Source organism: Salvelinus namaycush, chromosome 26 (genome assembly GCF_016432855.1).
Source record: "Salvelinus namaycush isolate Seneca chromosome 26, SaNama_1.0, whole genome shotgun sequence".
NCBI lineage: Eukaryota > Metazoa > Chordata > Actinopteri > Salmoniformes > Salmonidae > Salvelinus > Salvelinus namaycush.
This window is the reverse complement of record NC_052332.1, coordinates 30099694-30113908: the sequence shown is the minus strand read 5'-3', so window position 1 is coordinate 30113908 and position 14215 is coordinate 30099694. Positions and strand designations below refer to the sequence as shown.

Genomic DNA, 14215 nt, shown 5'->3' with positions numbered 1-14215 from the left:
TCACAAGGAGCATGCCACTGGGAAATTCGAGGTCTGGTGAGAATATTATCAAGTGCTTGTCAAATTGTGATTGAGAGACTGATGAAGTGTGTGCAGCCTGTGCAAGAAACAAATCAGAGCTCATGCTTTTCATGCAACTATTTTCAAATCATTAGAGTTGCATCATGCAGCCTTTCTTTGTTCACCACTCAACACAGAATATCAGCATGCCCACACTCCCTCGGAAATCGTTTGGAGAAAATATTGTTTCTATGTTATTCGGCTATGTTCAATTGTGTTCTTCATACTATAAAATAATGCCACAGAATTCTGAGCAAATCTTGTCTGCTAAATGAACTAGTGTAGCCCACACCCATATGGCATAGCCACATCAGGACCTAACATAAGGACAACACAGAGTATGCTATTCTGTTCTTCTGGAGTAGACTGCATTTTCTTTATATCATGTTTCTTTAGACCTGTCTAAAATAAATCATGGATTTATTGTGATGGTGTAGGCTATATTTTAGACTTTTTAAAATGTAGATGTTCCAAAAGTCAGCATCAGTGGTTGTAGGCTGTGTGTGGAAGCCAGGAGATTGTAAACATGTTTGTTAATTAATGGTCAATTACCGTGAGACAGTTATTTTCTTGACAATCACCGGCTGACAATTTCATGACTGCCACAGCCCTACGTGGTACCCCAATGCGGCCCACCACAAACTGAGCATTCATTTTCCAGAATCAATGTTCATTGATACTCCCGTTTTAGTAGTGTCTGTTCTGTGTGGAATCTGAGTAGTTGAGACATAAAAAGGGTATAGTTAGAAAAGGTCACTTCTCTTTTACAATAAAATAATATCTCTGTTTCAGTGTCCGTATGACCAATTCTGTTGGACCAAACCTGTTGGTGTGAGAGGCAGGGAGAGGGGCTTTGTGTGTGTATGTGAGAATTGAAGGTGCACACAGCACAGGAGACGAGACCAAAAAGACAACATGAGAACAAATGGACATAAAACGTAACAAAAACCTTGATTTATCGCGCAAAAACATATGTTTGAATGAATTGGATATATCCCCCTACTGTGATGTCAGTAAAGCATCCTTCATTAGAAGGTCATACAGTGGCATCCTGCAGACCTCACCCCCTCCCTTACACATCACATTGCTGGGGTCCAGTTCTCTGTGATGTTTTTGGGGGGATATTCTAAAGATGATTGGAAGTAATGATTGTGTAGTTGTCTGACTTTGGTGCTACTAAATCTCCTGTCTCTCTGTTGGAGTCAGCCCTGTGCTTGTTTACTTCATAGGATTGAAATCAAATCCTGCCTTAAGGAGAGATGAGCCCCAGTTTCCCAATGTGCGGCTAACACAAAGTGATGCTGTACAGGGCAAAAGAGAGGGAAGGATAGGTGAGTGAGAGAAATGGGAGGGACAGGTTGATGACTGTGTAGGAGGTGCAGAACCATAGAGCCACAACACACAGGCCAGCCACCTACCCCGAACACCATAACCCTCCCTCACCCAGTGGCACCTCACCTGCTCTGCTCCAGCTTGAGCCTCCATTAAAGTAACAACATGGGCTTGGTGGCTCTAACATTAGCATTTTAGCTTCCCAGCCGAGGGGGTTACTGCCTCATCCTCCATGTCAGTGGTTCACGTTTTGTTTTTTTCCCTAGCACTACACAGCTGATTCAAATAACCAACTCATTGTCAAGCTTCGATGATTTGAATCAGCTGTGTAGTGCTCGGGCAAAAAACAATACGTGCACAAAGGGTTAAACCCTGGTCTATGTATTTCTGTCTCTGGTTGGCTTATGGTCTGACTGACACCTCTGGGTTCCTTTACTGAGAGGAAAAGGGAGGGGTGATGGTGTTTGAACTATTAATACACCAGAAAGTCAACTTCCCTCCCTGTGAGCATCTCTTAGTGTCATCCTGATCTCACTGCATGTGTACCTCACTATAGTTACAGTAGTCTGCCTGGAGGAACTGAGCAATGGTTAGGCCTAAATATCTCCACCTTCCCAGATAGATGTCTGTACTGTACAACTTAATGATTAAACAGGCTCCCATCAAGCACAGAGGCAGGCTTCATTCTTCCAAGGTTACTGGCAACATGCACAGATGAGATTTTCTGACAGACTGCATGTTATAACCTCTCACTAGTGATGGTAGTCAGGTGGAGTTGAGTCATTTTTTTGCCTGTGTCTCAGTCCGGGAGCGCACCCCGTATCTCAGGGGTCATGACCTCACTGTGCAAGGTGACTCACATGGGGGTGCAGGCTGTGTCTCGCTGTCGGTCCAGATCAGGTGCTGGGCGGTGGCTGTGCTGGCGTGCTGTCTAAAGACATCTTGTCAGGTGAATGGAGCTGACACGCTGAGTCAAGCCACAGGTCATCATTGCTCTGGTCTCACTCTCAGGGTGGGGCTCAGACCCCTAGCCAGCACGGCTTCACATTACCACTACTGTCACACAACACAACGCTACTGGAAACCGCGGGGGAGGCGGCACCTTTACTTCAATCTGGAGTACAGTGACCACTGATTCACTTATTTAAATAAAAAAATCTAAATATCATGATTATGATCACAATAAATGCATTTTATTTTCCTCTTTGTCTGTGTTTTGATCTGTAAAGAAGGATTTATTTTAATAGGATTCTATTCTATTTCCATTTTATCTGCTCTACAGTATATCTCTCTGGCTTAAACCAACTGCCTCCTGAAGCTGCCGGCCATCCTGTCTATTTATCATCGTTGGGTATTTTTGGAACTTGCTGACCCCATGGTTTTGTGTCTCTCCTCTGTGTTCCCCGCCTCGATTCTTTGGGTCTCATTTGTGCCAGTGTAACGGATGTGAAATGGCTAGCTAGTTAGCGGGTACGCGCTAGTAGCATTTCAATCAGTTACGTCACTTGCTCTGAGACTTAAGTAGTGTTGCCCCTTGCTCTGCAAGAGCCGTGGCCTTTGTGGAGCGATGGGTAACGATGCTTCGTGGGCGACCGTTGTTGATGTGTGCAGAGGGTCCCTGGTTCGCGCCGGTGTCGGGGCGAGGGGACGGTTTAAAGTTATACTGTTACATTGATGCTGTTGACCCGGATCACTGGTTGCTGCGGAAAAGGAGGAGGTTGAAAGGGGGGTGAGTGTAACGGATGTGAAATGGCTAGCTAGTTAGCGGGTACGCGCTAGTAGCATTTCAATCAGTTACGTCACTTGCTCTGAGACTTAAGTAGTGTTGCCCCTTGCTCTGCAAGGGCCGCGGCTTTTGTGGAGCGATGGGTAACGACGCTTCGTGGGTGTCAGTTGTTGATGTGTGCAGAGGGTCCCTGGTTCGCGCCCGGGTCGGGGCGAAGGGACGGTTTAAAGTTATACTGTTACACCAGCACTGTGCTTCCTCCAAGCAGGTCATACATTTTTACGACGGGTCAAAGCACCGGCACAATTTTATCTCCACGAATAATTCGATAAATGTGCCAGGAAAATGGCAATCATTGTGAGCTATCAAGAGGGCACCGCGATCAATGAGCTCAGGAGTCTTTGAAAGGACAACCATTTATACTGTCTTAAAGATACTAATATTTTTAAGCATCTCCGAATGCTTGCAGTTGTTTTCTATGCAAAAGCTTTTGCCTTTGTTTTAAATGAAAGCTCCAATCGTCTTTAAACTGATGATACACATTCCTTAATTAAAGGCGGTAATTAATAGTAATAATAAATGATCATGGTTAATTTTTTTGGTACTTTTTACCCCCTTTTCTCCCCAATTTTGTGATATCTAATTGGTTGTTACTTAGACATACAGTTGAAGTCAGAAGTTTACATACACCTTAGCCAAATACATTTAAACTCAGTTTTTCACAATTCCTGACATTTAATCCTAGTAAAAATTCCCTGTCTTAGGTCAGTTAGGATCACAACTTTATTTTAAGAATGTGAAATGTCAGAATAATAGTAGAGAGAATGATTTATTTCAGCTTTTATTTCTTTCATCACATTCCCAGTGGGTCAGAAGTTTACATACACTCAATTATTATCTGGTAGCATTGCCTTTAAATTGTTTAACTTTGGTCAAATCTTTCGGGTAGCCTTCCACAAGCTTCCCACAATAAGTTGGGTGAATTTTGGCCCATTCCTCCGGACAGCGCTGGTGTAACTGAGTCAGGTTTGTAGGCCTCCTTGCTCGCACACGCTTTTTCAGTTCTGCCCACATTTTCTATAGGATTGAGGTCAGGGCTTTGTGATGGCCACTCCAATACCTTGACTTTGTTGTGCTTAAGCCATTTTGCCACAACTTTGGGAGTATGCTTGGGGTCATTGTCCATTTGGAAGACCCATTTGCGACCAAGCTTTAACTTCCTGACTGATGTCTTGAGATGTTGCTTCAATATATCCACATAATTTACCTTCTTCGTGATGCCATCTATTTTGTGAAGTGCACCAGTCCCTCCTTTAGCAAAGCACTGCCACAACACGATGCTGCCACCCCCATGCTTCACGGTTGGGATGGTGTTCTTCATCTTGTAAGCATCTATCTTTTTCCTCCAAACATAATGATGGTCATTATGGCCAAACAGTTCTAATTTTGTTTCATCAGACGAGAGGACATTTCTCTAAAAAGTACGATCTTTGTCCCCATGTGCAGTTGCAAACCGTAGTGTGGCTTTTTTATGGCGGTTTTGGAGGAGTGGCTTCTTCCTTGCTGAGCGGCCTTTCAGGTTGTGTCGATATAGGACTCGTTTTATTTATTTTGTTTTTCCCATGATGTCAAGCAAAGAGGGACTGAGTTTGAAGGTAGGCCTTGAAATATATCCAAAGGTACACCTCCAATTGACTCAAATTATGTCAATTAGCCTATCAGAAACTTCTAAAGCCATGACATCATTTTCTGGAATATTCCAAGCTGTTTAAAGGCACAGTCAACTTAGTGTATGTAAACTTCTGACCCACTGGAATTGTGATACAGTGAATTATAAGTGAAATAATCTGTCTGTTAACAATTGTTGGAAAAATTACTTGTCATGCACAAAGTAGATGTCCTAACCGACTTGCCAAAACTGTAGTTTGTTAACAAGTAATTTGTGGAGTGGTTGGAAAAACAAGTTTTAATGACTCCAACCTAAGTGTATGTAAACTTTTCTTTACAAGCAAAGCATTTGTGTTTAGTGAGTCCGCCAGATCAGAGGCAGTAGGGATAGTGGTGGAAAAAGTACCCGGTTGTTATACTTGAGGAAAAGTAAATATACCTTTAATAGAAAATGACTGAAGTAAAAGTCACCCAGTAAAATCCTACTTGAGTAAAAGTTTTAAAGTATTTGGTTGTAAGTATACTTAAGTACCAAAAGTTAATGTAATTGCTAAAATATAAGTATTAAAAGTAAAAGTATAAATGATTTCAAATTCCTTAAATTAAGCGCTTTCTTTTATTTACGGAGAGCCAGGGGCACACTCCAACACTCAGACATAATTTACAAACAAAGCATTTGTGTTTAGTGACTCAACCAGCTATGACCAGGGATTATCTCTTTAAGTGTGTGAATTAGACAATATTCCTGTCCTGCTAAGCTGTCAAAATGTAACTAGTACTTTTGGGTGTCAAGGAAAATGTATGGAGTAGAAAGTACATTATTGTAGTGGAGTTAAAGTAAAACGTTGTAAAAAATATATAAATAGTAAAGTACAGATACCCCAAAAAACTACTTAAATAGTACTTTAAAGTATTTTTACTTAAGTACTTTATACCACAGAGTAGGGATGACTCAACCAGCTATGACCTGATTCCTGCTTACAAGCACAAATTAAAACAGGAAGCACCAGTGACTAGATCAGATGGTCAGATGAAGCAGATGCTAAGCTACAGGACTGTTTTGCTAGCATAGACTGGAATATGTCCCGTGATTCCTCCAATGGCATTGAGGAGTACACCACATCTGTCATTGGCTTCATCAATAAGTACATCGATGACGTTGTCCCCACAGTGATCGTACATACATACCCCAACCAGAAACCATGGATTACAGGCAGCATCCGCACTGAGCTAAAGGCTTCTTGAGACACTGCTCGCTTAAGCCGGAAGCCAGCCGCACCAATGTGTCGGAGGAAACACTGTACAACTGGCGACCGTGTCAGCGTGCATGCACCCGGCCCACCACAGGAGTCAATAGAGTGCGATGGGACAAGGACATCCCGGCCGGCCACACCCTCCCCTAACCCGGACAATGCTGGGCCAGTTGTGTGCCGCCTCATGGGTCTCCCGGTCGCAGCCGGCTGCGACACAGCCCGATATTGAACCTGGATCTGTAGTGAGCCGCTATGATGATTAGTTTTAACAAAAAACTGAACATTGAGTCTCTGAGATTCTTTTGTCAAATTTTTGGAAACAAAATCTATCCTCTCTCCACATTTGCTGTAAAAATATATCTGCAATAAAGCTATCCTTCAGCCATTAGAAGCCCTGAAGGTTGTTGGCTACTTACATCAGTTAGTGTAAGATGCTACTTACCTTGGGCAGTGAGCTGCAGCTCAACATACAAAAGAACCACAGCCCGTATCAAGCTGCTGTTCTATTAGTGGGTTTGATATGTCTTTCTTGTCTCAGAGATTATTTTAATGATGCTCTCTCACTCACTCACTCTCACTCACTCACTCTCACACACACACACACACACACACACACACACACACTTGAATAACGAGAATGGATCGAACTCTGGCATCTAAGTGTTTGCTCTAATGATCGAGGAGGAGGCTGGTGTTAGACTTCTGATCAGTCAGGGCCACTGACTAAAAATAGGTCTGTATAGATTGAGTATGGGAGGGAGAGCGGGAGAGAAAGAAAGAGGTAAAGAAAGCGAGAGAGATCATTGGGCAGCAGTGGATGAATTGGGGCTCCATTCAGCATGCACTGCAGATCTTCACCTCGCTGGGTATGCTCGCAGCCACTCTGCACAGCACAAGGAGGAAGGGGTGCCTGCCTGGCTCCCACCCAGTTGTATGCTGGGATTGTGTTCCTCTTTATTTTCAGCCTTCCCTATAGACATGTCCTGTTTTTTTTTCTTCTCCCTTTTCCGGCAGCTTTGTGTGTCCCTTCTATTCCTTTGTTTCCACCATTACGGTGCCTATGTGTACACGCCAAGGTTATTAGTTAACTAAAATAAAGTTTCTGTAAGATAAAATAGTTTTGAAAAACAGTTTAAAACTATACTGGAACTATTATCTTTGGCTGCTAAAATAAACATAAATTATGCTCAGGTTTTTTTTTTAATCAAATGGGTTTTCAAGCTTTTTTTCCCTAATGGGGTGTTCGAGCTTCTGATTCTGGTGAGTAAATGTTTCAAATAAGATTAGCTTGTGCATCACTATCGCTAGCTATCACCAGAGAGGAGAGGTGACACGAGAGGATTACCTCCGCCCAAAATCAGGCCCCGCGAGCTAAGCGCAGACCTTTTAGCATGGAGGTCTATGAGAGTGTCAAATTACATTTGGCTTATTTGATCAAATCGAGTAATGTTTAGGTTGTTATAAATGTAATGATAGAAGTGGATTCATATGACATTCTGTAACTTTGAGAAAAACTACTTAGTTGTGCCTGTTGTTCACACACGTATCTGCCCTCTCATTGGCTAGAATGGTCCCAATTGATCTCGTCTCCTCCCAATGGCCTTCCATCTATGAGGACATGTATTTTAATTGTTTGAGCGGTTACTTGAACATCTTTTCAAAATAATAGACCATCTTTGCTATCACTAGCTAACAACAGGAAACTCAAGAAATCCAGGGCAAAGACAGAGAAAGCGAGACGTCAACTCTGGTCTGCGTATTGTCTCCGCGGAGGGGACAATACGACTGTGTCATCGACTGACTGATTGCTATAACATATGATGTGGTCAGCTGATACTTAAAGTACCTATCCAGGTGTTGAAAGATCTGTCAGGCGTCAGCAATGTCTATGCTCTGGAATTAAGATTGATTCATAATTTAAACCTAACTAAACCTATGACGTTCCTTATTACTGACGACTAGTGGCATGAAGTGACATCCTAAAAAACCTAACTATAGACCTACCACACATAAATGGCTCCTAGCCTCTCACGCATAGACTACTCTCTGTCCCTAAAAATACAACTGAAACTAAATCAGATAATCATGTCGTCCTTCTATCAAACTAGTAAAAACTACTATAAAAACTAGTAAATCAAATCTGAAAAGTAACTGAAACTAAATAACAGAATTTTAAATAAAAAACTAATAGAAATAAAAATGAATATAAAAACACAAAACTATAATAACCTTGGTACACATGCACTGTATTATAGTGTTATGAATTTCTGATTTATTTTATTTGTCAATATATTTTATTGCAGGTATGTGGCTGAGAAAATGTGTGTAGTGTGTGTTAGTGGTGCTAAGCATGGGCTAATTGTGTGTGTGTTGCTGGGGAGAGCAGCCGTGTGTTTCTGAGGGGGTTGGGTGGAGTAAAGTGAACTGGGGGTTCAGGATTACATGCTCTGCAAGGCCAGTCACAGTGCTGTGGTCTGGCCATGTGACTGACAGGACAGGAGCTGGTCAAGGCCCAACGTGGCAGAGCTGAATGTAGATCTAGGTTGAGGCCAGGATAGAGTTACTATTAGGTCCAGTTCAATTGGCTCAGGCCGTTAAATGCTTTTGATTAGACCCCAGGGTGGTAACCCCAGGAAATCAATGTCATGGGTCTTATTTAATATGGTTTTGTTCTGTGTTGCAGGGGGAATCACTCATGACACGTTTCAGAAAGAGCTGATGTGCTTTGACCCAGATGCAGACAAATGGACTCAGAAAGCGCCCATGACCACGGTGCGTGGCCTGCACTGTATGTGCACGGTGGGTGACCGCCTCTATGTCATCGGAGGGAATCACTTCCGGGGCACCAGCGACTACGATGACGTGTTAAGCTGTGAGTACTACTCCCCGGCCCTGGACCTGTGGACGCCCATCGCCGCCATGCTGCGGGGCCAGAGCGACGTGGGTGTGGCCGTGTTCGAAAACAAGATTTACGTGGTGGGAGGTTACTCGTGGAACAACCGCTGTATGGTGGAGATAGTGCAGAAGTACGACCCGGAGAAGGACGAGTGGCACAAAGTGTTTGACTTGCCTGAGTCGCTGGGCGGGATCCGAGCCTGCACACTGACCGTGTTTCCTCCAGAGGACTTGATGGGCTCCCCCTCCAGAGAGTCACCCCTCTCAGCACCTTGAAGAACAGGGGGGGAGCCCACCCCGCTCCTCTCACACCCCCACAACACCCTATAGACATTGTTTGCACTTCTTCTTTGGACTACATCTGTACTGCATCCCGATACAACCCTTCCTCCCCCAAAGCTGTGCAGAACCCCCCTCCCTAGTGATGAAATCCACATACCGATATGGTTTGGCAACCTAATTACATGTTAATGTTACATATTCGGTATATTTTGGCAGGAAATACCTTGACTTGAAGAGTGACTTTGCAATTCAACTTTTCTACCTGATGTCTTTGAAGTTTTATTATATCCTTTTTCTTTAGACGTTTTAGCGGGTAAAAACCATGCTGTTGGTTACCATACTGACTCTGTTTTAGTCTGCCAGGTTAGGGCCAGTTGACCCCCAGCGCAGCAGGATAGGGGCAGCTGAGCTCCACACAGAGATGGTTTTAAACTCAGGGGTCGGCCCACCCCCCCTCTCTCCCTCTTCAGTTTCAGTTCTTTCCTGCTATTGCTATGAAACCGTTAACAAAATTGTGTTTTCTAAATTTAATAAACAAGATTTTGAAAAAAGAATGGTGTCTCCCCAAAGTATCTTGCCATTTACTTAGGCACATGGTTGGCGCGTTCTCTTTTTTTATTGAGCTTAACATCAACTATCTGTTTTAGAACCTCCTGGAAAGTGTATTTTCCCCATTAAAAACACTGACACGTTCTATTTCTCTATTTACTTGTTGAAAATAATCTCATTAAGCATTATGTCCCTTCAGTAGCAGCTACAGCCTCAGACCTCCTCCCCTCCCCCCGCCTTCTCTTCTCCAGTCCCCTCCTTCTCTCCTCCAGTCCCCTCCTCCTACTCTCCTCCCCCTCCTCCTACTCTCCTCCAGTCCCCTTCTTCTCTCCCCCCCTACTCCCCTCCCCCCTCCTACTCCCCTCCTTCTCTCCTCCTCCTCCCCTCCCCCCTCCTACTCCCTTCTCTCCTCCAGTCCCCTCCTTCTCTCCTCCAGTCCCCTCCTCTCCTCCAGTCCCCTCCTTCTTCCTCCAGTCCCCTCCTTCTCTCCCCCCTACTCCCCTCCCTCCTCCTTCTCTTCTCCAGTCCCCTCCTTCTCTCCTCCAGTCCCCTTCTCTCCTCCAGTCCCCTCCTCCTACTCTCCTCCAGTCCCCTCCTTCTCTCCCCCCCTACTCCCCTCCCCCCTCCTACTCCCCTCCTTCTCTCCTCCAGTCCCCTCCTTCTCTCCTCCTCCTCCCTTCTCTCCTCCAGTCCCCTCCTTCTCTCCTCCAGTCCCCTCCTTCTTCCTCCAGTCCCCTCCTTCTTCCTCCAGTCCCCTCCTTCTCTCCCCCCTACTCCCCTCCCCCCTCATTCTCTCCTCCAGTCCCCTCCTTCTCTCCCCCCTCCTACTCCTTTCCCCCCTCCTTCTCTCCTCCACTCCCCTCTTTCTCTCCCCCCTCCTCCTACTCCCCTCCCCCCTCCTTCTCTCTTCCAGTCCCCTCCTTCTCTCCCCTCCCCAGCTAGTGTTGTCCTCAGAATGAACCAGTTGTCATCTGATTAAATAGAAAAGCCTTTATTGTTCTCAAGATACAGGAGATTTTCAAGACAGTAACTGTAGATGTACACACAAAGTGAAGATGCAGTGTCTGCTGTCTTAATCCTAATCACAACCATAACCACTATTCTTCACTGAGTTGATTCCTGTCCACTGTGCCCAGTGATTCAGGATACCACCGTCCTCCACTGTCTCCTTTCACCTGGCAGACAGACGGTAAGGTCACCCACAACCTGGCCACCTGCCTCTGGCCCATTAAAACCTCAGTGGCAGCATATGGTGTCCAACACAAACAAATCTGCTACACGCTGGAGCAAGGAAAGGAAGACTGTGATATGTCATTGGTTGTTTTTGTTTGATGGTGCATGAAAGGATACACTATTGGGCACAGATTATTTATTTTTTTAAAGAAAAATGTTTCATATAGAAATATATGACTGAAAACATGTGAATGCTATAAGATGATCCAGTGGTGCCTCGGGCGGTGCATCTGTGCAGCAGCCTCCAGTGAATGTGCTCCATCACCACCGCCTGCCCTTGTCCTGTTCACTCATGTCTCCTTCAGCTCCAGACCCTCAGGGCCAGTAGTGTGCTGGGCTATTTTAACACGTCCAGATTCCAGCGCCAGTTCGAGGGCAGGCGACTGGGAACCCCGGGGGATCAGGGGAAGGTACTGCTGGGGGAGGGAGGGAAGGAAGGAAAGATATGGCGGGGAATGGGACTGGAGTGATTGGCCTTGGTTTTCCTGATGGATGTTGTTCTGCTCATCGACAGCTGCACTCTGAATACTACTCATAAGGGACTCTGAGCTCAAGTGCCGGCAGTTGTTTACTGAGAGTGGAGAGTGCCATAGCTTGGTGCTCTTTTCTCAGGAACCATGTGCTATTTTACACTACGCTTGAATTACTTGCACTTAACTGAAAAGTCTTTCCATCAGTTCATCACAGTCACTGATATTTGAGGGGCACAGAGGTCCCTGGGAGAGGAGACTACGCTCTCACTTGAATGGGAAATTAGTTTAGTCCCAACTCATATTTGAGACGTGCAATACAAATCCTAACCCATCTCATAGTAGGTGTATAGTAAAATGCTCTGGACTTACACATTGTGATAAGAGATCAACGTGACCTTCATGGATGGTAAATGTATTCATAATGCCAACCAAGAGGACAGAGCAAGCCCTTTATTTGGATGTTAGGGCTGATGGTAAAGCTAGTTAGTCACAAATTTGTTCTGTTCAGAAGGTATACTTCATGGCTGCTTCAGTTGGCCTACTTCACATTTACATCAGCAGGGTGCGTCATCAGTCGGTTATGTTTTTTACATTAATGTTTGCTCGCCCTGGTCGTGTGGACCAGGATATGGTAATGGTCTGTGTGGACCAGGATATGGTAATGGAATTCTCTGTGGACCAGGATATGGTAATGGAATTCTCTGTGGACCAGGATATGGTAATGGAATTCTCTGTGGACCAGGATATGGTAATGGTATTCTCTGAGGACCAGGATATGGTAATGGTCTGTGTGGACCAGGATTTGGTGATGGTATTTTCTGTGGACCAGGATATGGTAATGGTATTTTCTGTGGACCAGGATTTGGTGATGGTATTTTCTGTGGACCAGGATATGGTAATGGTATTTTCTGTGGACCAGGATATGGTAATGGTATTTTCTGTGGACCAGGATATGGTAATGGTATTTTCTGTGGACCAGGATATGGTAATGGTATTTTCTGTGGACCAGGATATGGTAATGGTATTTTCTGTGGACCAGGATATGGTAATGGTATTTTATGTGGACCAGGATATGGTAAAAGCTTAATTGATTTTAAGTGGAGAGAAGAGAAGATATATCATGCATTTTTTGCACTGATTAGAATGAAGCTGATTAATGAAATAGTTTTTTGGGCTATTTATCCTACTCCAAGGAGAATAGGCAATAAACGCAACAATTTCATTGATTTTACCGAGTTACAGTTACAGTTCATATGAGGAAATCAGTCAATGTAATAAATTCATTAGGCCCTAATCTATGGATTTCACATGACTGGGAATACAGATATGCATCTGTTGGTCAAAGATTCCTCCCCAAAAATGGGTCTCACAATGGGCCTCAGGATCTCGTCACGGTATTTTTGTGCATTCAAATTGCCATCAATAAAATGCAATTGTGTTCTTTGTCTGTAGTTTATGCCTGCCCATACCATATCCCCACCGCCACCATGGTGCACTCTGTTCACAACGTTGACATCAGCAAACCGCTTGCTCACACGATGCCATATACATGGTCTGTGGTTATGAGACCGGTTGGATGTACTGCCAAATTCTCTAAAATGACATCATCGTTCTCTTATGGTAGAGAAATGAACATTACATTCTCTGGCAACAGCTCTGGTGGACATTCCTGCAGTCAGTATGCCAATTTCACGCTCCCTCAAAACTTGAGACATTTATGTCATTGGGTTGTGTGTCAAAATTGCACATTTTAGTGGCCTTTTATTGTCCCCAGCACAAGGTGCACCTGTTTAATGATTATTCTGTTTAATCAGCTTTTTGATATGCCACACCTGTCAAGGTGGATAGATTATCTTGGCAAAGGAGAAATGCTCACTAACAGGGATGTAAAGAAATTTGTGCACAGAATTTGAGAGAAATAAGTTTGTGTGTAAGGAACATTTCTGGGATCCTTTATTTCAGCTCATGAAACATAGGACCAACACTTTACATGTTGTATTTATATTTTTGTTCAGTATATATTAATTATATGCTAATGTAAACACATTCTCCATGAATTAAAAAACAATTAAATGACAGGGTGCTTCAGCAAAAGTCTTCCAGCCTGTGTCGGTAGCCCCCTGTCTGTCTGTCCGTATAGAGCCCAGTCAAAATTCCCCCCGTCTGCCAGGGTCTCTACTGTCATCCATTACAGCTATCATCATTCTCACTTCATTAACCCTGTCTGCCAGGGTCTCTACTGTGATCCATTACAGCTATCATCGCTCTCACTTCATTAACCCTGTCTGCCAGGGTCTCTACTGTGATCCATTACAGCTATCATCATTCTCACTTCATTAACCCTGTCTGCCAGGGTCTCTACTGTGATCCATTACAGCTATCATCGCTCTCACTTCATTAACCCTGTCTGCCAAGGTCTCTACTGTGATCCATTACAGCTATCATCATTCTCACTTCATTAACCCTGTCTGCCAGGGTCTCTACTGTGATCCATTACAGCTATCATCATTCTCACTTCATTAACCCTGTCTGCCAGGGTCTCTACTGTGATCCATTACAGCTATCATCACTCTCACTTCATTAACCCTGTCTGCCAAGGTCTCTACTGTGATCCATTACAGCTATCATCATTCTCACTTCATTAACCCTGTCTGCCAGGGTCTCTACTGTTATCCATTACAGCTATCATCGCTCTCACTTCATTAACCCCTGTCTGCCAGGGTCTCTACTGTGATCCATTACAG

At 44.2% G+C, this 14215-nt stretch overlaps 1 protein-coding gene across 2 annotated transcripts in view; it reads left to right on the top strand.

The window, feature by feature from the left end:
• The window catches only part of LOC120021409 (kelch-like protein 13), a 70600-nt gene extending 60844 nt beyond the window's left edge, over positions 1-9756 (top strand). For both annotated transcript variants that reach the window (XM_038965167.1, XM_038965166.1), the window contains exon 8: positions 8723-9756. In XM_038965167.1, coding sequence (XP_038821095.1) covers positions 8723-9210 — 488 coding nt within the window. In that variant the 3' untranslated portion in view covers positions 9211-9756. The remainder of the gene's footprint in view (positions 1-8722) is intronic.
• Positions 9757-14215: the final 4459 nt, after the last annotated feature.